The sequence below is a fragment of the Phacochoerus africanus genome, chromosome 12 (assembly GCF_016906955.1).
Source record: "Phacochoerus africanus isolate WHEZ1 chromosome 12, ROS_Pafr_v1, whole genome shotgun sequence".
NCBI lineage: Eukaryota > Metazoa > Chordata > Mammalia > Artiodactyla > Suidae > Phacochoerus > Phacochoerus africanus.
This window is the reverse complement of record NC_062555.1, coordinates 24,649,653-24,677,595: the sequence shown is the minus strand read 5'-3', so window position 1 is coordinate 24,677,595 and position 27,943 is coordinate 24,649,653. Positions and strand designations below refer to the sequence as shown.

At 39.2% G+C, this 27,943-nt stretch overlaps 1 protein-coding gene across 2 annotated transcripts in view; it reads right to left on the bottom strand.

Moving 5' to 3' along the window:
- CNST (consortin, connexin sorting protein) overlaps positions 1-27,943 on the bottom strand; it is a 91,051-nt gene that overhangs the window by 15,326 nt on the left and 47,782 nt on the right. For both annotated transcript variants that reach the window (XM_047754596.1, XM_047754597.1), the window contains exons 3-9: positions 24,041-24,246; positions 18,455-18,485; positions 14,652-14,738; positions 14,079-14,193; positions 9,335-9,356; positions 9,059-9,155; positions 432-1,321 (exon numbers count right to left, since the gene is read on the bottom strand). In XM_047754596.1, the coding sequence (XP_047610552.1) occupies positions 432-1,321; positions 9,059-9,155; positions 9,335-9,356; positions 14,079-14,193; positions 14,652-14,738; positions 18,455-18,485; positions 24,041-24,246 (1,448 nt within the window). The remainder of the gene's footprint in view (positions 1-431; positions 1,322-9,058; positions 9,156-9,334; positions 9,357-14,078; positions 14,194-14,651; positions 14,739-18,454; positions 18,486-24,040; positions 24,247-27,943) is intronic.

The window sequence follows — 27,943 nt, the reverse complement described above, 5'->3', positions numbered from 1 at the left end:
CCCCTACTCTTACTGTATTTTAAAATGTTTCCTTCATTGTTTTAAAGAATTAAAAAATACATTAATAAGAAACGTGAGTATATTACATTTTATTCTAGAGATATGAAAAGAAAAACAAGATTTCCTTGTAAGAATGTAAATAATCTTGTCTTGGTCATAATTCCCAGGACTGCCAAATAAAAACCACAAGAATATAAAAAATAGTATACATAATGCTCACTGAACTGGAAATTATACACATGCAATATAATTTCTTAAGGTATAAACATTATGATTATACATTAAATAAATAAAACTAATGATTAAAAGTTCATGTTAACTAAATTTCCCCTCATGTTTGAGGCCAGGGACAAACAAGACAATATTTAGTATACATGCGTTTCAAATTTCATTTTCCTTTTAATTGTATTTATATGAAATCTCAAATTTACCTCTGCAATTTCTATCCTTTTTGCAAGATCATCGAGAGAAAGAGAGCTTTCATCAGAAGGCAGGCTCTCCTGTAAACTGTAGGATGCTTCTTCAGGAGAAAGATCTTGAAGATCAGAATCTTCTTCTTGGTTATCTTCACATAAAAGAGAATCTTCAGAATCTTTTAAGCATCCTTCCAAAAGGCTGTTTAGATAGTCTTCGGTTTCTTTGCTGACTTGGTCGTCCTTATCTCCCTGTTCCTCTGGGGCCATATACACCTCTGGAAGCACTGTACTTAAGTCAGAGACTTGATTATTTTCACAAAGTACATTCTCAGAGCCCTGTGAGTCAGTCTGCCTCTGTGGTGATTTTCCATCACTGTCTGTGAGATCAGGTTGCTGCAGCTCAGTTAATTCATTATTCTCAAGTTGATCTGTGGGCAACGCCTCGGAAGCATCCTGAAGTGGCAAATGGAGTTCCTTTCTTCGCGTCTGTGAATATTTACCTTCAGAAATCAACACAGGAGGTATATGGTCAGAGCCTGGTAAAATCAACGGCACTATCCCTGACTCACTGGAAACCTTCGGATCTTCAGCAGTGCCCTCTGATCCGGCCACATCCTGGCCGGCCTCGGTGTGAGCCAGCTGCAGGCGGCTGTTGTCCTCACAAGCATTCTCGGCAGAGTGTGGCCTAGACCTGCTCCCGGCAGACTCCAAGGGCTGGGCGTGGAGCTCCAGCGTGGCTTCAGTGCTGCAGAGCGGCTCCTCCGTGTGGCTCTTCCCTGCAGTTACCACAAGGCCGGGGGGATCTGCCTGCCTGTCCACCTGATTACAGCAGGGACTGCTCTCCCTGGTCTCTTTGTTATGTTGGCCTTCTTTCCCTGAATCCATGCCAAGACAGGTTTCACTCTCTGAAGACGAAGGAAAACAAGTTGTTTTAAGATTCAAATCAGCACTTTGTACAGGAGGGAAGAGAAAGGACATAAACACATGTGAGACAGAACACTATTCTAAACCTCTGAAATGAAAATTCTACCTGTTGGATAATAGCATCTTTAGGTAGAGAAAATATCCTAAACATTCAGCAAATAATCCTTTACATATAAGAATTAACAGGGATTATTCAAAAACATGCTGAGAACATGAATATATAATTTAGTCTTCACTATCATTGAAAAAGTCATTTTTCAAAGGTTTAAAAGATGTTCTTCTGAGCTTTATTGGCCATCTATAGTGAAATAAATACTTTAAAATGTAGGAAAATTATTTTCCGTGTATTTAAGACATGATATATTAAACACATATTTTTTTACATGATGAACCTTAGTAATATATAAGAAAAACAATACCAGTTCTGATCTATTAAGACTAAATTAAGGAACATAAGTCTGTTTTGTTCAAATTTGTTTAAGTATAATATCCTTAATAACAACATCTTTAATTAATGTGTTTGAAAGTACTTATAATTTCTAAAAGCAAGACAGTAAAAGGTACCAGGCAGAAATGGGTTTGGAATTTTGACATTTCTTTCAATTTCTATTTTAAGTAATACCAATTTAAACTATTTTTCTTTCACTTTAAAACCTAACCATCAAAAGCCTTCACAGGGAGTTCCCATTGTGGTTTCAGCAGGTTACGAACCCAACTAGTATCCATAAGGATGCAGGTTCGATCCCTGGCTTTGCTCAGTAGGTTAAGGATCAGGCATTGCCATGAGCTGTGGTGTAGGTCACAGACGCAGCTCGGATCCCATGTTGCTGTGGCTGTGGCGTGGACCAGCAGCTGCAGCTCCCATTCGACCCCTAGCCTGGGAACTTCCATATACCACAAGGGTGGCCCTAAAAAGCAAAAATAAATGATTAATTAAAGCCTTCACAAAATATATACTAAATGCATAAAACAGTAGACAGCAGAGAAGCTTGCTCATGATTCACTTTTTGGTCCATTAGGAATCCCCAACTACCACGGAGCTTTAACTTTTTCTTTCTCATAGACGGTTTAATTTATGCACATAATGGGCCAAAGGTTATAATCAAGGATGAACTATAGTGATGATTATATTTCACCTGGTTTTTCATTTATTGGTACTTTACTTATATTGGTAATTACCAATTGGCAATGGAGGTCCATACCATACCAAAGAAAAGGTAGTACCTAAATGCCATCTTCTGACTTCAGGGAATCAGGGCCAGCGGCTAGCCACCTTGACTTTGCACTGCTGCATTTACTAGAGTTTGTGCTACCTCCCCCAACATCCTGACTCGAACATCAGATGAAGAGAGGACAGGGAAAACAGAAGGCATTTGGAGGGAGAGTACAGTACTCGTCCTCTTGTCCCACCTCAAAGAATCACTCAAAGTTTGGAAGATGGTAAGAAAACACACAGACGTTTTATTCCCCATCATGCTGTCTGCCTGACCACTGAGCTCACTGGTCTGCCCTTCGAGATCAGAGCAAAGGGCCAAGCCGGATGGGAAGGTCTCCTCCACAAGTTCCCAGTACCCCAAGGTTCAGAAGTCGGTCCTCAGGTGTTCTCCCATGGCTCAGAGGGTTGGGCAGGCGGCAACGTCACTGCTTTGGCTCGGGTTCAATCCCTGGCTCAGGTTCAATCCCTGGCTCAGGAACTCCCACATGCTAGAGGCTAGCCAAAAAAAAAAAAAGAAGAAGAAGACAGCCCTCAAAACATATCCATAGAATTCAGAGAGTAAGTAGCAAAAACACAAGGCAGAGAGACCCCCACATGAGGGGAACTCTAGTTGAGGGTCAGTTACCTACGGGACCGTAAATATCTAAGAGGGAGACTTGGAAATAAGCTCCTCCTCAGCTGGTCCTACTGGAGCAACCATGCCTCCCCACACTTTGGATTCAGTCATGTGCAGTAATTTAGCTTCAACAGACAGCACACCATGCTCCAAGCCCCTGCAGAGCTGGTGGACAAAGAAGAACTTCAAATAAAATGAGACTTAAGTGTTAAGGGAAAGTTAGGAACTGAAGAGGACTAAGTCACAAAGAATCAAAATGAGACCACTTAATAGCTGTAAGTGACTTAAAAATTAGAGAATCAGTCTGAGATGCCATGATATGAGTAGAAATCGAGGTGGTTGACTACAGTTACTAGACAAGATACAATCATTTTAAGTATTGCTTCTTTTGTTTTTGTTTTGCTTTTTAGGGTCATACCCACAGCATATGGAAGTTCCCAGACTCGGGGTCGAATCAGAGCTACAGCTGCCGGCCTACACCACAGCCACAGCAACGAGGGGATCTGAGCCATGTCTGTGACCTATGCAGCTCTCAGCAACGCCTGATCCTTAACCCACTGCTTTGAGGGCAGGGATCAAACCCGAATCTTCAGGGATGCTAGCAGGGTTCGTAGCTGAGTCACAACGGGAACTACTTAAGTCCTGTTTCTAATGAAGCAAGATACCCACTTAAGTGGTGCATAACAAAGACTACACAGAGCACAATGTATTATTTATAAGATACTAACCTAAAAGCAGTTGCTTCATTCCACCATTAGGAACAATACAAAATATGAAAAGAAAATGTAGTCATTTAAGACGCAAAGGGCAAGAGTTCCAGACTACATTAGGAGAATAGCTATAGTTTTATGTTTGATGCCAATAAAATCTAAGTAATATTTTTAATACATATTCGGTCTCCAAATCAAACATAATGTATGCTATTTTATAATGTGCTATCTCAAATTATGCTTTGGGGGAAAAGCTAAAATACGTCCCTCCAGGTCATAAAAACAAGTCCTTGGCTTGACTCTCCCACCTGTCTGATTCCTGCTCTCTAGAGGTAGCCCCTTTCAATTCCTGTAGCTGTCTCCTCTCACATGTACCCTCTATTTCCAGGTAAGATTTATATTGCTATTTATTGACTTGTAGTTTTCGAGACGGCCCACTGACTTCCTACTATGGAAGAGGGTTAGTTCGCATGGTTCTTTACAGTCCTTTCCCCCAGAGCGATGTTTTCTTTCCCTTTCTCTTGTTCCTAGTACAGTTCAACACATTTCTGGGGCAAATAACATTCAAATGTTTACATTACTATGGCTTTGTAAATACTATTCACAACTGACCCACACTGTGTGCTATGATACATTTTCCTCTTTCCTTTATGCTTTGTCTTCCTTGGTGTTTATAACTGCCTCATTATTTCATTAAAAAATATTTTCAGACTCTGACAGATGAACAACTATGGCATATGTATGAACAGATAATCCATCAATTTTAAAACACATCCTTCTTAAGAGTTCCTGTTGTGGCTCAGCAGTCATGAACCTGACTAGTATCCATGAGCATACGGGTTCGATCCCTGGCCTGGCTCAGTGGGTTAAGGATCCGGCACTGCTGTGAGCCATGGTGTGGGTCACAGATGAGGCTTGGATCTGGTGTTGCTGTGTCTGTGGTATAGGCCGGAAGCTACAGCTCCAATTTGACCCCTCATCTGGGAGCTTCCATATGCCACAGGTGTAGCCCCCAAAAGATAAATAAATAAATAAAAATAAAAGTCTTTACTCCTTCACCTCTGACTAAAACTTTGGTTGGGTAAAGTTTTCCAGGTTAGAAATCAGTTTCTCTCATAACACTGTTGTACTGTACCTAGCTTTCCATAGGGCCTCCTGCTCAATAAAGCAGGAATATGAAGGTCTAAATGCTTCTTGTACAGTCTTTTTAGCCCAACTCCAAATCCTTACATTTGGAGGTAACCTCCATGACTCCAATTCCCAAACCCTTCCAGGCAGAAAACAACTTTTTCCCTGTAGACATTTAGTTTTTGGCTTTCTCTGGTATATTAAGCCTGGTGCCACCCATCCATCTGCTTTCCAGCTTCCAAAATTTTCTAGATGTCACATCTGCTGCTGTTTCCTTGCCAGTTCTGTCCTTCTGGCTTTCTGCCTTTAAGGATTCCTTTCTGACATTTTAACAGTGTTCCAAGAAAATGTGGAAGTAAATGTTTGAACCACTATGGTTAACAAAAATAATTTCTGAATTTTCCACAAGTATGTATCATAGTACAAAGCTTATTATTAATATTTCTCTTAATATTAACATGAGTTTCTATTAATTGGCTCCCCTAAACCCAAAGATCTAAAGATCTAGTGAGCTAAGTTTACTAATCTCTTCTGCACTGACTTAATACATACTTTAAAAAAAAAATCTAATCTGATGAAATAAAAATAGAATAATAGGAGTTCTTGCTGTGGTGCAAGGGGATTGGTGGCAGTGTCTTGGGAACACCGGGACACAGGTTTGATTCCTGGCCTGGTACGGCAGGTTAAGGATCCGGTGTTGCCACAACTGCAGCTTCAGTCACAACTGAGGCTCAGATCTGATCCTTGGCCTGGGAACTCCATATGCCACAGGGTGGCCAAGAAAGAAAGAAAAAAATGGAATAATAGCTAAGTGTATGACAGATACTTAGCAAATACCAAATTAAAGAGGTAGAGTTCTGGGAGTTTCCATTGTGGCTCAGTGTGAAAGAATCTAACTGGTGTCTGTGAGGATGCAGGTTCGATCCCTGGCCTTGCTCAGTGGGTTAAGGATCTGGCATTGCCGTGAACTGTGCTGTAGGTCATAGACAAGGCTTGGACTTGGCATTGCTGTGGCTATGGTGTAGGCCCCAATTTGACCCCTAGCCTGGGAACTTCCATATGCTGCAGGTGCAGCCCTGAAAAATGAATAAATAAATAAATAAATAAATAAAGAGGTAGAGTTCTAAAATGAGAAGTTAGATTCAACCTAAGTTCTAACACATGCTCTACAAATGCACATGCTTTTGAGCTACTCTCTGCTCTCCTATTCTCCCATATATTCTCTTTAGGGAAAAATGGTTCATGCAATTCATGATATGAGACTAAAGCATTCATAAATTAACACATTCCTTCAATTTTCTGAGAATCTCACTAATTATCATTAGGTAGAAACGTGAGTGATATCAGGCTTGAAAAAGAACTTTTCGATATAAATATTTCAGCAGATTAAAAAAACTGAACTTTAAGTTTGAAATGTTAATAATAGTTTAAAATAGTACAGCTTCTACAGAAATTAATTCCTAACTAAAAATATACACACCCAGTCATCAGGGAAAAAGCAAGTTAAAAGCACAATGTGGTGCAGCAGGTTAGGGATCTGGCAGTGTCACTGCAGCTGCTTGGGAACTTCCACATGGCGCAGTTGTGGCAAAAAAACCCACAAAACACAAAAAAACAAAACAACAAAACAAAAAGTAAATGACAACGACATTTATATCCACTAAAATGTCTGAAGAAAAAAGACTGACAACATTAAATGTCAGCAAGGGTGTGGAGCAACTGGAATTCTCATATATTACTGGTGGGATATAAAATGGTAATAATGGCTGGAGAACTATTTGACAGTTTCTTAGAAAGTTAAACATGTGCCTTTACTATGACCCAGTGATGCCATTCTCAGTTCTTTATCCAGGAGAAATGAAAACATATAACCCCCACCCCCACACAAAAACTTCCTAGCAGTTTCATTCATATTTCTAACTTGGAAACAATCCAAATGTTTACCAACGGGTGTCTGGATAAACAAATGTGGTATAGTCAAAAAATGGAATACTATTCAGCAATGAAAAGATATGAACTAATGAAACATACAACAAAAGGAGTGATTCTCAAAAAAAAAAGTATGCTGATTATACAACATAAATTGGGACAACATTTTAAATCAATTATATCTTTAATTTAAAAAGAAATAGAAACCAGGAGACCCAGGTTCCAATTGTGAATAAAGCACCAAGCAAAATAGCTTAAACATGACAACTCAGTGTCCCTCTCTGTGTCACCCATCTCGCAGCAGAGGCCAGGCCAGAAGTAATGCCAGGCTAGTGCTGGGCAGGGTCGGACTCAAACAATCAGTTCTTAACAGCATTCTTCCCAAGGTGCACAACACAGAGGCTCACGCCCAAACTAGGTGGCTATTTTGGAACTTTTTCCTCTAAGGTTTTTATGAGGTTTATTGTATTCTGATTTCCAGCACAAAAGTGACTGGAAAAAGAGACAGGATGAGTAGAATATAGTAGGACTGACCTACTAAAGCAACCCCAATTTTTCTTCTAAGTGGGGACAGGAAGTTCCTGCTGTGGCTCAGTGGGTTAAGAAGCTGACACAGTGCCCGTAAGGATGTAGGTTCAATCCCTGGCCTTGTTCAGTGGATTAAGGATCAGGGGTGGCCACAAGCTGCAGTACAGGTCAGCAGCTGCAGCTCTGATTTGATACCTAGCCTGGGAACATCCATATGCCACATGTGTGGCCATAAAAAGAAAACAGAAAACAAAAAAAGGAAGAGGGGATAAAGTAAGATTTAGGGGAGAAAGAAAAAGGAGAGAAAAAGGCAAGTGGAATTGATGACATCATCATCATCATATCTCTTTAGGCAACTCAGTCAAAACACCTCATGCTGCCTGTCCAATATTGGACTCTCAGGCCCAGGAATATAAATTAATACTAAAATCATATACAAGGAAAAACAAACACCTAAAACATTTTTCTTCATTTTCTAAAGTGTTTATAATGAACATACATTACTACTACATAAAAAGTTTCTAAAAATCGTTAACTTTTGACAAAAAATACAAAGTGATATAAAATACATCACTGGATTCCTGCTGTGGCTCAGTGGGTTAATGATCTGGCTTGTCTCTGTGGCAGCACCAGATAGATCCCTGGCTGTGGCCTGGATTCAATTCCTGGCCCAAGAACTTTCATATGCCATGGGTGTGGCCATTAAAAACAAATAAGCAAAAAAAAAAACCCAAAACAAAATAAAACAACCCTTCCCCCCAAAATAAACATACACTAAGAAAAAAATAAAATGAAAATATGAAAAGTTAAAATATATATATATAAATGCTTTAGAAGTGATATATACAAATTAAAGTATAAGTCCATCCACAAAAAAGGACAAAAATAAATTACTATAGATAAATTATCAAGATACAGGGCTTATCTTGATAATATCTAGATTTACAGAAAAAAATCTGGTAAAATTTATATAATTATTGGTTTTTAAATAGAAAAGGATGTCTGAATATGCTACGACCAATTCTATTTCAGAGGTTATTTCTATAATCTTGTTATAGTCTTCAATACATATAATCACTTAACTGAAAACATGAAATAATTTTGTTTTGTTTTTTTGGTTTTTTTTTTTTTGGTCTTTTTTTAGGGCCGCACCCGTGGCATCTGGAGGTTCCCAGGCTAGGGGTCAAATCTGAGCTGTAGCTACTGGCCACAGCCATAGCCACAGCAACATCAGATCTGAGCCACATCTGTGACCTACAACACAGTTCAAGTGCTGCAACACCAGATCCTTAATCCATTGAGCGAGGCCAGGGATCAAACCTATGTCCTCATGGATGCTAGTCAGATTTGTTTCCACTGAGCCACCATGGGAACTCCAATAATTTTGTTTTTATAAGAATTTAGATTTTATAATTTCCACTACTAGATATCTAAAAATAGTTAGAAAAATGTAAAAAAAAAAATCTCATTTTACTCTTTGTATAGGAAAGGTATAGGCAAAAGACTCCTTCATAGCTACTCAGATGTAGCAGTTGTAAAATATTGTAAGAGGCAGGCATCTCTTATAGTCCTCTCTAATTTAAAAACATACCGGGCTCTTTGGCTGTAGCTCCTCTTTCCTTTGGATCTTCAGACACTACTAACTGCGTAAAGCATTTCCTTCCCAGGGACTTTTGTACAGCTGCTATCTAAAAAGTTTTTTAAAAAGAAAAAAGAAAAAAAAAAACTTTGGGGGAAATTGTTGTATTATATTAGAAAGCTGAAAATAATTTGAGAAAGGTTTCATTACTCTCTAAAATAGTTCACCCAACAAACATGACATCTAACATTTTTCCTATAAATATTTTCAAAGAAAACAATCTCTTACCTTACATTTGGATAAAAGGGGACTGTAGAAAAATAGAGAAAAAAAGAATTAAAAAAACTAATAGTAGTAATATGCTTCCTAACAAATGTCACTGAAACAGCTGTAAAAATATAGGAGTTCCCATCATGGTGCAGCAGAAACCAATCCAACTAGGAACCATGAGGTTTCGGGTTCGATCCCTGGCCTCGCTCAGTGGGTTAAGGATCTGGCGTTGCCGTGAGTTGTGGTGTAGGTCACAGATGTGGCTCAGATCTGGCGTTGCTGTGGCTGTGGCATAGTCTGGCAGCTGTAGCTCCGATTTGACCCCTATCCTGGGAACCTCCATATGCTGCGGGAGTGCCAGAGGCCAGCTCTGGCAGCCAGGGAGTGTACACTTTTCCCTGAAGGAGATGGATGAGCGTCGGCGTATGCACATGGAGACAGCCTCTTTGTCCCTTCTTTCAGGGCGGTGGACTGCTCAAATTTTATTGGCATAAGTGGTTGATTATATAGACAGTTTTTCACTACAGATTACATCACAGTGTTAAAAGTACATTGGTTAACTATTACATGGTATAGCTGCTGTACATCATGTTCTAAGATCTTTATCTTAACTAAACTTAGTGGGTACAATTTAGGGGCAATTAGGTACAATACATCATGTGGAAAGGAGGAGACTCAGTACAAATCATCCCATGGCCAGCCAGTCTTTACAAGTTGAAGAGGTCACAGACACAAGAATTTGGCATTCACAAATCTTGTTTTTAGACTGGTGCTTATCTTTAAAGCGTTATAGCAGGGAGACAGTGTAAGAAAATATAAATCAACTTAACTAGCTATCACTTAATCAAGGACAAAACTCACAGCTAGGTTTCATGAATAATATATGTCTAACTTTTATGGACCTCATTAAAATCCTAACTCTAAAGTTTACTATATAACTAGTTAGTAGATAAACACTATGTTTTAACTAAGTTGGATTTAAATAGGGGAAAGTCCTTCAGGATGAAATTCTTATTATATTATTGTTGTAACTTTGTTAAATCACAAATCACCACAGGAAAGTAAAAATGGAAAATAAGAATAATAAGTAAACAATCAGGAAAGACTGAGGAAAACTGAATAACAAGTGAATAAGAGAAAAGACTAGGTCACCCGAGAAACAATCCACATTCTCCGGCGCAAACATGGAAATGGTTTTCCCAGGAAAGCCCCAGTTCTTCCCCACCAGCATCAACATGAGAGCTGTGTAACCCGAGGCCTGCCCTTGGCTTGTACTGTACAGGCAGGCTTCAGCCTGCCCTTGATTTTGCACCTTACAGGCAGGCTTTTATCCTGACCAGAAGCTCATCTTCGGCTTGTACCGTTCAGGTGAGCTCCCTTCCTTGGTTAGAAACCTGCCTTCGGGTTTTTCTGCCGTCAGGCAAGGTCCTTTTTTCAAGTCCCTACATCTTCTTGGCTCCCCACACGGGAGTGGCCCTAAAAAGCAAAAAAAAAAAAAAACAAAAAAACAAAAAAACAAAAAAACGAAAAAACAAAAATACAGCTTCTCTGGATTCTATTGTTAGTACAGAACGCTTCCACTGCTGAAACATTACCACTGGTTCACACAGTTCAAAGGGCAGCTATATCGTGTGTTAATATCCTTAAATGGCCAATAACTAATGAAAGCCCCCAAAGAAGCTATAAATGCTGAGATCAAGGGAAGGAAATAACTTTTTGCTAGTAAGGTATTTAAAGAGTACTTTACACATATTTTTAAAATTTCAGTTTATGTTATTATAGTCTAAAATACATTGTGGAGGAAGATAATTTTATTGGCATTACTCATAGAAAAGGGTAACTAAAAGTAATCTTTTAACATTGTATTTTAGGGACTACCCAAGATAAAAGAATGCGTATATTCAACAAAAAGCGTACACAAAAATGTTCACAGCCACTTTATTCATAATAATCAAAAACAAGAAATAATCCAAATAGGAGTTCCTGTCATGGCGCAGTGGTTAATGAATCCAACAAGGAACCATGAGGTTGCAGGTTCGATCCCTGGCCTCGCTCAGTGGGTTAAGGATCCGGCATTGCCGTGAGCTGTGGTGTAGGTTGCAGACGTGGCTCGGATCCAGCTCGGATCCCGCGTTGCTGTGGCTCTGGCGTAGGCCGGCGGTTATAGCTCCAATTCAACCCCTAGCCTGGGAACCTCCATATACTGTGGGAGCGGCCCAAGAAATGGCAAAAAGACAATAAACAAAACAAAACAAAACAAGAAGTAATCCAAATATCTATTAACAATATGATGGAGTTTTCTTACGGCACAGTGGGTTAAGGGTTGGGCATTGTTACTGCAGCAGCCTGGGTCGGAGCAATGGTGCAGGTTTTGATCCCTAGCCCAGGAACTTCCATGTGCTGCTGGTGTGGCCAAAAAAAAAAAAAAAAGTTACATAAAAATTTACTTATGATGGATATCAATTATCCATCATAAAGTTAAATATCAATTTATTTATGATGGATAAATTGTGAAACAGTCATATAATGAATCCACACAGGAGTAAAACAGAGCAAATTATCTTTGCAGGTAGCAATGTGTAACACATACATAATGATGGGCAAAAGAAGCTAGATACAAAAATCTACAGTCTGTCTGATTAGCATTTATATAAAACTACAGAAGAGGCAAATACATCGTCACAGAACTCATATTAGTTACTCTGGGAATAGGTACTAATTTTATACACAAACAAGGGAGCTTTCTGAGGGGGCTAAACTGTTCTGTATCTTGGTTAGAGTGCAAGTTACATACACATATCTGTACATGAAAATTCCTCAAAATTATGTACTTTAATGTATGTATAACTCAATTTTTTTTTTTTAAGGGCCGCACCCACGGCATGTGGAGGTTCCCAGGATAGGGGTCAAATTGGAGCTACAGCTGCTGGTCTACACCGCAGTCACAGATCCAAGCCGCATCTGCAACTTACACCACAGTTCACAGCAATGCTGGATCCTTAACCCACTGAGCGAGGCCAGGGATCGAACCCACAACCTCATGGTTCCTAGTTGGATTTGTTTCCTCTGTGCCATGATGGGAACACCTCAAAAAATATTTTTATATTAAAAAATTCTAGGAGTATAATTTGAGTGAATTATCAAATTTTAAGCATTAAAATTTTGGATTTTGTTTACTATACTATCCACTGTTCTTTAGCCTGAAATTGTCTAATGACCTGAAGCAATGTGACTGAAGACTAGTTTTTAAATTATGTGTTGGTATAAGATGCCTTATATTTAAAAAGAGAAAAAGAAAAAAAAGTCATGCCCATATTATATTCAATAAATACTTGTTTTTAAATAATTAAAACATTTGTTAACACATTTTTAGTCTCATGGGAAGGGCAGAAAAGTGTCTATACTAAATATTTTGAAAGTAAGAAGCCAATCTCCTTTATTTTAAAAGATTTCATGATTTTAAAACTCTACAAAGTTGAAAGTTAATCATTTAACATGCTAGGAAACCAGTTTATTTGCAGAATCCATAAAAATAATGTCTCAAAGGTTCAAATTGACTAACATAAAAAAACTGTACATCCCAGAAATCTGCACTTGTTTAACCCCTATCATGTCCCCCACCTTTAGAATTCTGAGTCTTCAAATAATGAATTCAAAAAATATGTTTATATGCTTTATTATTGCTATACTTAGTTTTAAAAATCCAGTTTTTTTTTTTTTGGTCTTTTTGCCTTTTCTAGGGCTGCTCCCACGGCATATGGAGGTTCCCAGGCTAGGGGTGGAATTGGAGCTGTAGCCACTGGCCTACGTCAGAGTCACAGCAATGCGGGACCTGGGATTGGAGCCGCACCTGCAACCTACACCACAGCTCACGGCAACGCCGGATCGTTAACCCACTGAGCGAGGCCAAGGATCGAACCTGCAACCTCATGGTTCCTAGTCGGATTCATTAACCGCTGCGCCACGATGGGAACTCCAAAAATCCAGCCCTTTGATACAAATCAAACAATTTAAAATTAGCTGATAAAAAATAAAATATAATAAAATGGTAAATGCAGTTTTCCTTCTCCAGTGGTTTGGTTAAGTATCATATTGCATTTGCTTTCCAGTATTACTCTTAAAAATGTATATTTATTATAACATACAAACAGTGAAAAGCAATATAATAAAAAAATCCTAAAACACAAAATTTTGGAGTGCCCGTCATGGCGCAGTGGTTAACGAATCCAACTAGGAACCATGAGGTTGCAGGTTCGATCCCTGGCCTCACTCAGTGGGTTAAGGATGCGGCGTTGCCGTGAGCTGTGGTGTAGGTCGCAGATGTGGCTCGGATCCCGCAGCTCTGGCTCTGGTGTAGGCCGGTGGCTACAGCTCCCATTCAACCCCTAGCCTGGGAACCTCCACATGCCACGGGAGTGGCTCTAGAAAAGGCAAAAAGACAAAAAAATAAAAATAAAAAAAAATAAAACACAAAATTTTTTGTCTGAATCAAATAATCTCTTAACCAAAAAGTGATCAAAATTTGAAGTTATATTTTAAAATTCCTACTTAGAAGGTGTTTTGAATTTTGTAAAGTAGAACTTTGAGTTTAGTGTAAGAAACTGAGATAAAAGCTGGAGAAGTAACCTAATCTTTTTATCAATTTTAATTTCTCCAGTTGAAAGCATTAACAAAACAAATCTTCTATGTCAAATATTCAATGCTACAAAGCTTCGTCAATATTCTGTTCCAGCTCATTGTAAATAAATACAGAAATACTTACTCTTGATGTGTTGTACAAAATTTAGTAAGCCGTTCAAAATCTTCACCATTAAATCCTTTTTCTGAATTCCTTAAAGATGTAACTGCATGTGGCTCTACAGTTTTCCATTTTGTTTCTAAATTAAAAATATCTGTTAGTCACTGATTATTACAAAACATGTTTAGCAGGGAAAAAAATAGTTAACTGGCACCACTGACTAAGATCATCATGCAAAATTATCTTCTCAACCCCAAAGTTAACACAATTAGAAATAGCTAAGCGATTACTTTTCAATATAAGTAAATATTATCCCAGAGATTAAATTAGCCAATAGGCCATACAAAAGGATCAGAAAAAAATGCAAATAGTTGCAAATATTCTTTTCTTGGTGCTGATATGAAGAACAAAATACAAAGAGAAAAATTTTCTCACAATGACACAAACTTGTGGTAAAAATGCTACTTTCTTCTGAACATTAACTTGACTAAAGAAACATCTTATTTCCTGACATACAAAACCAGGTCAAATATGTAGATAGATAGCATATTTATTAGATTACTGATGATTCTATATTCCACATTAGTCTGTACTCACCCCACTGTTCTTGAATGGCAGAAAGATTTGTGAGCAATTGCTCATGATACAGTCGTTCAAGCTGAATGAATTTCATTGCTTTCTCATCTGAACAGAAAATTTGAGGAAAACAGAAATCTAAAGAATAATGTCCTAAGTCGAGAAATTTGAAATTTACCAAAAAATAAGATGACTCTATTTTAAAATTTAAACAAATCTTAAAGTAAGGTTTCTTGGGTTTGAAGTAAGTAAATTTTAATTTAGCAAATATTATGCAGGAGTCACTTGGGTTCTATTCCATCAACAAACAGTAGAAACAAACAAACAAAAGTTTTAAAGCACAAAGAATGCCTGCCTGCTAATGTATCTCTAGCAGAGTCAATTAAATATAATTTAATTGGAAATAGGACCCATATGAAATCTTGGAATCTGTTTCTGAAACCAAGCGGGGCCCTGTGGAGCTCCTGGGCACAAAAGCCTTTCTGTGTCCCCCATTTCTTGTTTTTAAGAAATAGGCCTCATTCAGCCTCCATGGCCTTCCCAGAGTCCCAAAGGGACAGGCTTAGACAGCTGCTGATCAGGGAAGGGAGAGGATGCAAAGACAAGGGAGGAACAGTCAGGAAACAACAGTACAACCTTGGGGCAAGATTCTGGTTCCCCCTCAAGGGATACACATAATGATGTAGGCATCTTATACACCTAAGGGAAAAGTTATATTCCTTGTGCTTCTTTCAGAAATGAATACCTTAAAACTGAATAGCTTAGAGGCCTTCCTTGTGTTTCTCCTTCATTTGATTGCACCCTTTAAAGATAAACTAGATTAGGCACCCTGGGCACAACTGCCTGTGGGTTAAAATTATAAGCACATGATGTTTTTCAGGAACTTTCCTAGTTTGTTCTAATCTCTGATCAATATGCCCTTTTTGCAAGTACTGTTATTCTAGGAAAACTCAAGATGCCATAATCCAGATGACCACCACCAGATCTCCTGACATCAGCTTTGATGAGTAAGATTCCCTGATAGAGGAGTTCCCTTTGTGGCTCAGGGGAAAAGGAATCTGACGAGCATCCATGAGGATGCAGGTTCAATCCCTGGCCTTGCTCAGTGGGTTAAGGATCTGGCATTGCTGTGAGCTGTGGTACAGGTCGCAGACGCAGCTTGGATCTGGTGTTGCTGTTGCTGTGGCTGTGGTGTAGGCCGGCAGCTGAAGCTCTGATTTGACTCCTAGTCTGGGAACTTCCATATGCCACACCTTTTCAGGGTGTAGCCCTGAAAAGACAAAAGAACAAAAAAAAAAGATTCCCAGATAGAAAGAAGAATGCATGTTTGCCCCAATCCTGATTCTTACCTGAAACCCTGTTTTTCTCCTTTTAGACTACAAAACTCCCTGCAATTCTTCTCCTAGGGAGGGGACAGACCATAAGGCATTAGCTTCCTATGGCCTCCTTTGGCTGGCAAAGCAATAAAAGCTATTTTTTCTACTTCACCCAAAACCCTGTGCTTGTGTTTCTATTCTGCACCAGTGGACAGAGTTTCAGCAAAATTTCATCTGTTTGTTTTCTCTCTCTTTTAATTTTTTTCTGTCAAGCAACCATGTTACCCTCTAGTCAAATGTTTTTTATTTCAACTCCCTGTGATCCTTTATCTATTTACTGAACACTGAAAAAAATTTTTAAATTAACTTGCCATAGTGATTTTCACAGTTATGTGATTCCATCTTTTTTTTTTGTAGATTTTCTTATAAACTTCTGCCTTCTCCATTTGTATCACACATTTAGCATCATATGAGGTCGTGATAATCTGTCCAACTGTCTACCTTCCTTTGGGCCGTGTTCTAAATGTTGACCCAGAAAGAAGAGAAAAAACTCACCGTTTAGCTTTTTGTCCTTCCCATGATCACTCAAGGGTTCAGTTTTCTCTCTCATTTGTAGTCATAAAGATATGCCAGGGATCATAAAATAGGCCAGGGAGAAAAAGAGACAATTCCATTTTCCTCTGCCCATGACTTAAAGTATACCAGTGCTTCTCAAGCTTTACTGAAAATCTTGCTAAAATACAGATTCATGTGTCTGATTCCCAGAAACGCCCCTCCAAAGGCCCCTGACTTACAATTTCTAAGAAGCTCCCAGGGATGCTGATGCAGACATGCACTGCACTGTATCACATTCATGATTTGGTTAGTTCTAGCTTCATTTCCATCAGAATCTGATTTTCTACATACTTAGTACTGAACTGTCATTACAACACTGACCACAGTTTGCTTGATAGGGTTCAGAATGATAACCCCATGGACTTCCCCTGCTGGTCACATCAGAGTGATAACTGCTTACTCCTTAATCTGCTCAGAGATGTGGTGAAAGTCAATAAGATTAGGAGGAAAAAGAAAGCACACAAATGGAAAAGGAGAGATACTTAGGAAACATTCTTAACAGTATATATCCCTGAAAAAGAAAAAAAATTTTAATTTTTGAAAAGGAAAATTTAAAAATTGAGGGAAGAAATCTTTCCCAAATAAAAGTTAATCCACGGTGTCACCTGACAACATTTATTGTTTTCTGCCAGCGAAGAACTCAAACTACGCTTTGCAAATATGTAACTATAAGACAGTCATGAGACTTACTATGTATAATATGCTTGACAGGCTCATACCATATGAATATTACTTGACTTGTACTTCTTCTTTTTTTTTTTTTTTTTTGCTTTTTAGGGCCACACCCTTGGCATATGGAGGTTCCTAGGCTAGGGGTCGAATAGGAGCTACAGCTGCCAGCCTACAGCACAGCAACACCAACAGCAACGCAGGATCTGAGCTGCATCTGCAACCTACGCCACAGCTCAACGCAATGCTGGATACCTGACCCATAGAGCAGGGCCAGGGATCAAACCCACGTCCTCAAGGATACTAGTCAGATTTGTTTCTACTGTGCCACAACGGGAGCGCTTTGACTTGTATTTCTGTTTAAAAGGAAAAATCCAGAAATTCCTGTTATGGCTCAGCAGTAACAAGCCCGACTAGTATCCATGAGGATGAGGGTTCAATCCCTGACCTCGGTCAGTGGGTTAAAGGATCTGGTGTTGCCGTGAGCTGTATGACGGTCACAGATAAGGCTGGGATCCCAAGTTGCTGTGGCAGTGATGTAGGCTGGCCAATTTGACCCTTAGCCAGGGCACTTCCATATGCCACAGGTATGGCCCTAAAAAGTAAAAATAAAAATAAAAATAATAATAATTTAAAAAAGAAAAATCCAATGGGTTTTTATTTTTAATTTTTAAAATTTATTTATTTGTTCTTTTTATGGCCACACCTGTGCATATGGAAGTTCCTGGGCTAGGGGTCGAATCAGAGCTGCAGCTGCCAGCCTATGCCACAGCCATGGCAACACCAGATCCAAGCCACATATGTGATCATGCCGCAGCTTGCGGCAGTGCCGGATCTTTAACCCACTGAGCGACACTCATGAACACTATGTAGAGTTCTTAACTGGCTGAGCCACAATGGGAACACCCCCAATGGGTTTTCAATTATATTTTTTGGTAATACGCTTTTTGCCCCCTTCCTGCACACACAAGATATTTTGGTTTTGGTAAAATTAGGGCTTGTTTATGAAAGGTCAAATTTGGGTGGATCTAGACAATGTTCTGGAGAGATAAATTCCCTACATCTTGCTTTCTGAGATGGTTACAAAGGTGCATACAATTAAAACCCAGTGAAAACACCAGATTATACATTTCATTGTATCTAAGTCTCAATTTTTTTTTTTTTTTAAATGGGCAGCTCTCTAAGAGTTCTGTGAATTTCTTCTTGTAGTGAAGAAAAGGATACAGTCCTCCTCCTGGAAATAGGATTCAGCTATCTGTTAAAAACAAAGACAAAAACAGAGGAAATTAACACTTGGATGCAAAGTCAAATTTGGAAGAAACCCAGACCTTGAAACTTTCAAAGTCTTTGATATAAAACTAAGAAAACTCTTATTTAATTACATTCACTGGTGCAGAAAACATCTGACTTGTAGGCACTTGACACATTTCTGGAGTCACTTACCTCAAGCAAAGCAAACACAGACATTCTTTGGCCTGAAAACAACTTCATTCTTTCTATTCTATTTCAAGTCAAAGCAAACATCACTGATTCATTAGAGTTTAGAAGTAAGAACTCTAAAGAATGAGGGAAATGCTACTGAAGCTTATAAAGGTATAACATGAGTGAAAGGACGACTTTATCACCAATTAAAAAGGTGAAATATGTCATGCCACATGAGATCTTAAAACGCACTGGTTTCATTTCTATTTCACACAGTACCTCATGGGACAGTGACTTTTCATTTTCTTTTGATATCTCAGAACAGGCTGGACCCAGTCATAATAGCTGAGCAATGAAGTATCGAACACATACAAAGCGTAGAGGTCACTGGATGGTTGGGGGCTGCTCCAGAGACTCAGGATCTGGATCCACTGAAGGCTTATCACTTAGCAGATTCACTTCAGGGCATCTTTAAATTAAACTTAAAAATTCTTTGATTCTGGAGTTCCCATCGTGGCACAATGGAAACGAATCCAACTAGGAACCATGAGGACACAGGTCTGATCCCTGGCCTCGATCAGTGGGTTAAGGATCTGGTGTTGCTGTGGCTGTGGTGTAGGCTGGCAGCTGTAGCTCTGATTTGACCCTTAGCTGGGACACTCCATATGCTGCAGGTATAGTCCTAAAAAGACAAAAGACAAAAAAATTAAAAAAAATTAAAAAATTTAAAATTTAAAAATTTAAAAAATATAATAAAATTAACAAGTGCCATATTTAGAATACTTCATTGGTATACTTTCAGCTTCCACTGATTTTTACTAAGTCTCTAGTGAAAACGGTATTCTGTTTATAGATCACTGTCTCCCTTTTCCAGGAAGCTGTCTATGCAAAGAACAATAAAGCATTTGTCAAACGTATAAGCTAGCAATAAATAGGAGTGGTTTTTCACAAATCACACGGTGAAAAAGAAGACTTTTAAAAGAAATATTTTCCTAGCTTAAAATTTATTCTATATAGCTAACATTCTTCCAGGAGCAATATAAGCAATATAGACGGACTCAATCATCTCTGTGTAAATAGTTAGTTCAATCGATTGTTACTTTCTGTAACAGTTCTAGTACCATTAAGTGCAACCAAAGAGACAGGGATGGGGGTTGCCGTTGTGGCTCAGTGGAAACAAATCTGACTAGTATCCGTGAGGACGCAGGTTCAATCCTTGTCCTCCCTTAGCGGGTTAATGATCCGGCGTTGCCATGAACTATGGTGTAGGTTGCAGACACAGCTTGGACCTCACACTGCTGTGGCTGTGGTATAGGTCAGCAGCTACAGTTCCAATTAGACCCCTAGCCTGGGAACCTCCATATGCCAAGAGTGCAGCCCTAAAAAACACAAAAAAGACAGGGTCATGAAACCCAAAGCCTCAAAAGTAAAAGCCATTTCCAGGTGAAAGGGCAGCTTGAAAAATAAATACACAGGGCATTTCCCCTATAAAAAAACCTACCCTTGGCAAGTCTAGCAGGGCAGAAGAAGATGTGATTTTTTTCTTCTTTGATGCCCCATATGTCTAAATCTGGGAGGTTGCCTGGTAGAGCAGAAAAAACATGAGGTTGGAGATGAATAACCTGACTATGTTCTAGTCCAAGCTTTGCCACCAATAGCTGTATGACCCTGAACGTGTCACTTCGTGTCTTAAACTCCGCTTCCTTGTCTGTAAAACAGGGACAATGAAATACCTGCAACTCTCTGAGACAGGGCTGCTGTAAGGACTAAGTAAGAGAAGGTGTATCCAGCATAATGCCCAGCACACAGCACTGCATGCTTAAAAATGGTTTCGGAGTCCAACCCTGGACCAGAACGTAAGATGCAAAGTAGAGTCCTGTGACATTTTAGGTTATGCAAGAAAGTATCACTGTTCCTGGGAAATTTATGTGCAAATATTTAAGGGTGAAGTGATATAATCCCTGAAAATTATTTTAAAATCTTTTGGTGGGCGAGTTCCCATTGTGTCTCAGCAGTCATGAACCTGACGAGTATCCATGAGGATAGGGGTTCGGTCCCTGGCCTTGCTCAGTGAGTTAAGGATCCGGCACTGCTATGAGCTGTGGTGTGGGTCACAGAGGAGGCTTGGATCTGGTGTTGCTGTGGCTGTGGTGTAGGCTGGCAACTACAGCTCCAATCTGACCCCTAGCCTGGGAGCTTCCATATGCTGCAGGTACAGCCCTAAAATTACAGCAAAAAACAAAAAACTTTCAGTGGAAAATATGTGTGTGAGGGGGAGGAAGGACATGAAAATTTGGCAAATCCAAATGAAAGGCACAGTATAAGATGCTGGAAATGACTGAATTACGAATAAAATGTTACTCCATTTCTCCCAGGATCTTTTGTAATCTTGGGCTGAGGAAGGCCGCCATCAGCGGACTCCTGTTGCCCTGATGTCTCAGCTTACTGCAGCTTCAGCATCTCTTTCCAGCAAGCTATGTTTGAATCAGTGACAGTGAAAAATCGTTACAAGGCTTAATGTTTATTTGGCTTTTATGTTAAGTATATCCAGTACTATGTTAAGAGCTTTCACGTGCATTATTTCATTTAGTCCTCTAAAAATTTACAGAAGAAGAAATGGAAAGCTACTTAGCTTGTTAGTGGTAGAGCCAAAGCCCATACTTTAAAACCACCACTATACTCTCTAAGCTTCTTTGCCAGGAGAGGACAGATTGCTGAGATATTTCAGAAGCATAACCTACAGGGCTCAGCAAACTGACATGTTCCTGGGGGATGAGAGTGGGATTTTACTTTGAGACATAAAAAAATTATATAATCTTTATCTGATCAAGATTGTTATCATCTTCCTGCCTAAAAAAATGTGATTTTCTTCTAGATCTGCTTCAGATGTAGGATCACCTGTCAGTAGAAAAGAGCATTCTTCTCACCTTTAATGTAACAATAGCCCAGTGACATAAGCTGCTTGAAAAGATTTGACTACACTAGTTCCAAATGTCCTTTTCCTCAACTTTTTATTGAAATTCTACAAGTTGAAAGGATAGTAAAATCAATAACCATATACCTCTTAACTAGACCTATCAACAGTTAACATTTTGCCACATTTCCTTTCTCTCTGACGTATTTTTTTTTCCCACAGAAATATCTTAAGTAAACTTCAGGCATTATGTCCCTTCACTCCTAAATACTACTTGCACATGTATCTCCTAAGAAATGAGGATATGGTCCTATATGACCTTCAACTCCATTATCAATTTTAAGAAATTAGACACTGATGCGCTAGTATTATTTAATATACAATCCATATTCACATTTTCCCAAGTTGTCTTTAAAATAGATGCACTGAATGAAATTAACAAATTATAGCCCTAGAATTATAAGGAACTTTGTGAGGGAATCTCAGCCACCTCATTTGTAAGCATGATGATAATACTTACAGCTCTAGATTGTTTGGAGAATGAAAGAACAGTTAAGTGTGAATACCCTTTACAAACTTAATCCACCGCACAAATTTAAGGGAGGCTGAAAGATCAGAAAGCTGCTTTGGTATTGGTGCTTCTCAACTAAGGCTCTCTCTCAACAATGAGAACATGTAACATACTACATATGTTAGTAACAACTTAGAGGCCAAAAAGTAGTATACGCTTTCTCAAAGGCATTCTTCAAGCCTACCAAGGAGGTGATATAAATTTATAAGAATATATGTTTTCCTGCCTTGGAACAAAAGCTATTTTACTTTTTTTTTTTTGTCTTTTTGCCATTTCTTGGGCTGCTTCCCGGCATATGGAGGTCCCAGGCTAGGGGGTGAATCGGAACTGTAGCTGCTAGCCTACACCAGAGCCACAGCAACGCAGGATCCGAGCCGTTGTCTGCAAACTCCAAAGCTATTTTACTTTTTAAAAATTAAAAATTATTCACTGCTCATTGTAAAGTTACATGAAACAGGAAGAGTGAGTGAAATAAAAGGTGAAGCTTTTTCTATTCCCATACACCAATTATTTTCACTTTAAAATAAAACACAGGGAGTTCCTGTCGTGCCTCAGCAGTAACGGACCCAACTAGTATCCATGAGGACACGGGTTTGATCCCTGGCCCCACTCAGTGGGTTAAGGATCCGGCATAGTAGGTTGCAGACTCGGCTTGGATTCCGGGTTGCTGTGGCTGCCATGTACGCCGCAGATACAGTTCTGATTTGACCCCCAGCCTACGAACTTGTATATGTTTCAGGTGTGGCTCTAAAAAGACAGAATAAAATAAAATAAAACACAGCTCATAAATTAGCTCTTGTGTAAAAAAGTTTCCTGATCGCTGTCCTAAAGGTCTCCCAGTCTCTAGGCTCTCCATCTTCTCATTTACCCTCCCGAACATCAGAAGAGTTATTTTTCTAAAATTCAAATTCTGGCAACACCACAATTAAGGAGATCACAGCCCCTAAAAGTGAGGCCTTAATGGCACAGACTATCCGATCTTAGTTCTTATCTCTCTTCTATCTTCATCTCCAATAACATCCCAGCCATGCCTCTGCACAGGATCATCTCCCTTTCTATAAAAGCTCACTTGGTTTATTTGGGGAGAACCCACACATCCTGTAAAATCCAACCCGAGAATCACTTTCTCTTTCCTTAATATCCACAGGCCAAAGTTAATGGCACATTTTGTGGAGCTCCTGTCGTGGCTCAGCGGAAACGAATCTGACTAGCATCTATGAGGACACAGTTTTGCTCTCTGGCCTTGCTCAGTGGGTTAAGGAGCCAGTGTCGCAGTGAGCTGTGGTGTAGGTTGCAGACGGGGCTCGGATCTGGTGTTGCTGTGACCATGGCATAGGCCAGAGCCTACAATTCGACCCCTAGCCTGGGAACCTCCATATGCCGTGTGCAATCCTAAATAAAAAAATAAATAAAGACTGATAAATCAAAAAAATAAAGTCACACAGTCTGTTCTTTTGCTGAACCTTAAACACACATCTAATACTTTATACAGACTTCTACAATTATTTATCTACCTAACTGCTTTTCCTATTCCACAGTGCCTCTCTTAAAGACATGCTGTTACATAATCTGTTTCCCCAGTGTCTAGCTTAGTTTTTGGCACTTTGTTGGTACTTACTAAGTGCTCATTACATGGACTCTTATTTGCACACAGCGTATTCACTAAATAAAAAAAGTTGCAATTTCTGTTTGAACTACAGGTTCATTATCCAAGCCAATGTGTGGCCAGCAGTCACTGATGGGCCAAATTTCCCACCAGCCACTAATCCAGGGTTAACATCTCCTGAGCTCGCCAATGACAGGTGTGGGGTAGAATCAATTACAGAGAGCTAGGTTTTAGATAATTACAAATATTGGTCCCAGAATTTTGGTGAGGCTGAAAGTGAAGGGTTTAACATGGTACCTGATGAAGAAAAAGGGGAAGTGCTCTTGAATCCAACTGCTCAACTTCACCTCGTATAAGAGAGAACAGAGACTGCAGAATGAGCTTCGGGCCTTCTAGTTGATCATTAGCATTTACTTCTGCAGGCTCTTCATCACTAACAGCATGAGAGGCTTCATGAAGTCTATTTTCTTGCATTAAATGTGTGGTATCTCCTGAGGAAAACCCTTTGAGAGGTAAATAAAATGCCTAGGTTAGGATAAATTTCCATCATGGGAGAGCACCTTAAAACGATTATTCCAGTCAACCATAAAATTTCCACAGAAAACTAATTATATGGAAAAAAACCAAACACAGAAACCACAAGTTACTCTCATTAAATTGAATTGTGCTGGAGTTCCCGTCGTGGCACAGTGGAAACGAATCCGACTAGTATCCATGAGGACTCAGGTTCGATCCCTGGCCTTGCACAGTGAATTAAGGATTCGGTGTTGCCGTGAGCTGTGGTGTAGGTCACAGACGGGGCTCAGATCTGGTGTTGCTGTGACCATGGTGTAGGCCAGCAGCAACAGCTCTGATTAGACCCCTAGCCTGGGAACCTCCACAGGCCCTGGGTGTGGCCCTAAAAAGACAAAAAGACCAAAAAAAATTTTTTGAATTGTGCTAATATCTGATTGCTTTTATTTGCAATTAGTTAAGAGAAGCATTAGTATTAATAGAAATAATTTGATTAGTTCTATACAAACTTTTGTTTTAAAAATTAAGAATATAAATAAAAAATACATACACATATGTATTTTTGCTTTCTAGGGCCACACCTGCAGCATATGGAATTTCCCAGGCTGAGGTCTAATCAGAGCTGCAGTTGCCAGCCTAAGCCACAGCCACAGCCACACCAGATCTGAGCCGCATCTGTGATGCACACCCCAGCTCACAGCAGTGCCAGATCTTTAATGCACTAAACGATGCCAGGGATCAAACCCACAGCCTCGTGGATATTAGTCAGGTTGATAACCCACTGAGCTACAACAGAAACTTCCAGATAATTTATATTCTAAATTGAGGACTAGAATTAAGAATATAAAAAAAGAGAGATCTAAAGAAATGTAAATTAAAATCTGAACAAAAACATGATTCTCCCCAAAGTGAATTAACTATAATCCGAAGTCATGCTTTGCCCAAAATGAAACAGAACTGAACAGGAAGATAAATGTGTTTATCATTCGAAGGCTAAACTCTGGTCTGATAACTTTAGAACAACTTCTGGATCCCAGGAGAGCAGAAGGAATTTAGATAGATGTCCAAAGCTAATAGCCACGGGAAACTCTTTTCTTTACAAAAATGAATAATACAGGGAGTTCCCTCATGGCTCGGCAGCTTAAGGATCTGGTGTTGCCACTGCTGTAGCTCTGGTTACAGCTGTGGTGCAAGTTCTGTCCCTGGCCTGGGAACTTCCACATGCCTCAGATGCAGCCAAATAAGTAAATAAATAAAAGTAGGAATACAAACTTGAGGAAAGAAAAAAAAAAAAAAACAGCAGTGAATCCTTGGCCTACAACTCCTGAAATGTCACATCAAATTTTATTAAACATTACACATTCTAACTTCACCCTTCACTGAAATCTCAGCATCAGTTCTAATTTTCATACTGAAATTGAATAAACTGTCTACATCTATACAAGCTTCAGCTAGTCTGCTTGGAAAGGATCTTTCTCCCTAATTTAGTGGGTTGGTACCATGACTAAAGATGCCTCCTACCAGCCCTCTAGAGTATGCCCAGAACCCTGTCTTCAATTGCCTTCTAAATAAATCCACTATTCTACCCAGGCCGGCCAATTATTATTTCCCTAGTAAAATACTGTGTCTTTCTGAGCAACTACAAATTCTAAAAAAAAAGTTTCCTCCCCTCAATGTCTAAATATGTTCTGCCTTAAAAAATTCATGTGTTTATATATGAGTCAGAAGTAAACACTTTCTTCTCAATTCTGTATATGGCCTGTGGTCCTACATTATGTGGGGTTGCACTACAGTGATTAGTGAAAGGTCTTATCTTTATTAGATGATAAACTCCAGCAGCGCAGGGATTAATTTATGTACCATGGTATTGCAATTACATCCAGCAGTGTATTAGGAACTAAAATTCCAAGTGCTGTACTTTCTATAAATAATCACCTACAGTGACCTCTTTTTTTTTTTTTTTTTTTTGTCTTTCTAGGGCCGCACCTGCGGCATGTGGAGGTTTCCAGGCTGTAGCCTCCAGCCAACGCCAGAGTCACAGCAATATGGGATCCGAGCTGCGTCTGCGACCTACAGTTCACGGCAATACCAGATCCTTAACCTACACAGCGAAGCCAGGGATCGAACCCACATCCTCACAAATGCTAGTCAGGTTAGTTAACCACTGAGCCATGACGGGAACTCCACAGCGACTTCTTGTATTTTAGAAAATTCTCTTCTATGAATTTTATGTCATTTGGGTTCCAGAAATACAAGGCCTAGAGATGCCCTGCCATTTTATTTTGCAGGAAGAGTATTTGTGAAAACAAGGATAATTCCTCTGCTTTCTAATTTTCTAACCAGAATGGTAATGCCAATGTGGGAACTGTCATGGCTCAGTGGTTAACAAACCCGACTAGTATCCATGAGGATGCAGGTTTGATCCCTGGCCTTGCTCAGTGGGTTAAGGATCTGGCACTGCCGTGAGCTGTGGTGTAGGTCACATACGTGGATTGGATCCCGAGGTGCTGTGGCTGTGGTGCAGGCTGGTAGCTTAAAGTTACGATTCGACCCCTAGCCCTTGAAACTCCATATGCTGCAGGTGTGGTCCTAAAAACACACACATATACATGCAAAAAAAGTTTCTAGAGAAAACTACAAAGAAAGTAAGAGAAATTCTGGTTTTCTTCCTTGTTTTCCCAGTCACACTACTATGCTCAAGACAATTGATCTCAGATAGACTGTAATAAGGTCAACCTCCCAAATTCTGTATTTAATTTAATTCTTCCACATAATTATCTTATACTCCACACTTCCTCTTTGAAAAAAAAATTAAAATTTTATAATGCTCATTTTCAGTAAAGAAGACTTATACAAAACTTTTGAAGAATATTGCCAAAGAAGAGCAGAAGTCTCCAAAGTAAGGAAAAAAGATAGAATTTATGACTCCTTTATCTGAAGGAGATCTAAATAATAGAAATGAAAACATGCATTATGATTATCTCTGTTACCTAGTACAGACTCATAATAGTCATAGTTTCTGCTACATCCACTTTCTAAGTTATTTAAAAAATTGTTTTCCTCCTTAACCCACTGAGCAAGGCCAGGGATTGAACCCACGTCCTCATGGATACTCATCGGGTTTGTTAACTGCTGAGCCACGACGGGAACTCCCAAGCAAAGAGACTTTTAATTCTTTATTCACTGTGTCTCTGGATGTTCTCTGCTGGTAAACTCCCATTCCTAAGTTTATGGAGTAAGTTTGTGACAATTTAATTAATCCACATGAATTTATTAAACACGTGTGCAAAGGAAAAAAACTGTTTTCCTTCCAGTTTTACTGATGTAATTGACATACAGGTGTCAGTCATATAAATTTAAGGTATACAACATAACAATTTGACTTAAATAACATGAAATGATAACAGTAAGTTTCATGAACATAAATCATTCATACAGATAAAACATTTAATAAATACAAAAAAAAATTCCCTATGATGAGAACTCTCAGAATTTACTTTTTTTTTGGCTGCACTCAAGGCATGTGGAAGTTCCTGGGGCAGGGATCAAACCTGTGTCACAGCAGTGACCCCAGGTGCTGCAGTGACAATGCTGGAAACTTAACCTGCTGCATGCACCACAAGGGAACTGCCAATATCAACTGTCTTAACTTTCATATTTAGCGTACAGCAGTGTTAATTATACTTA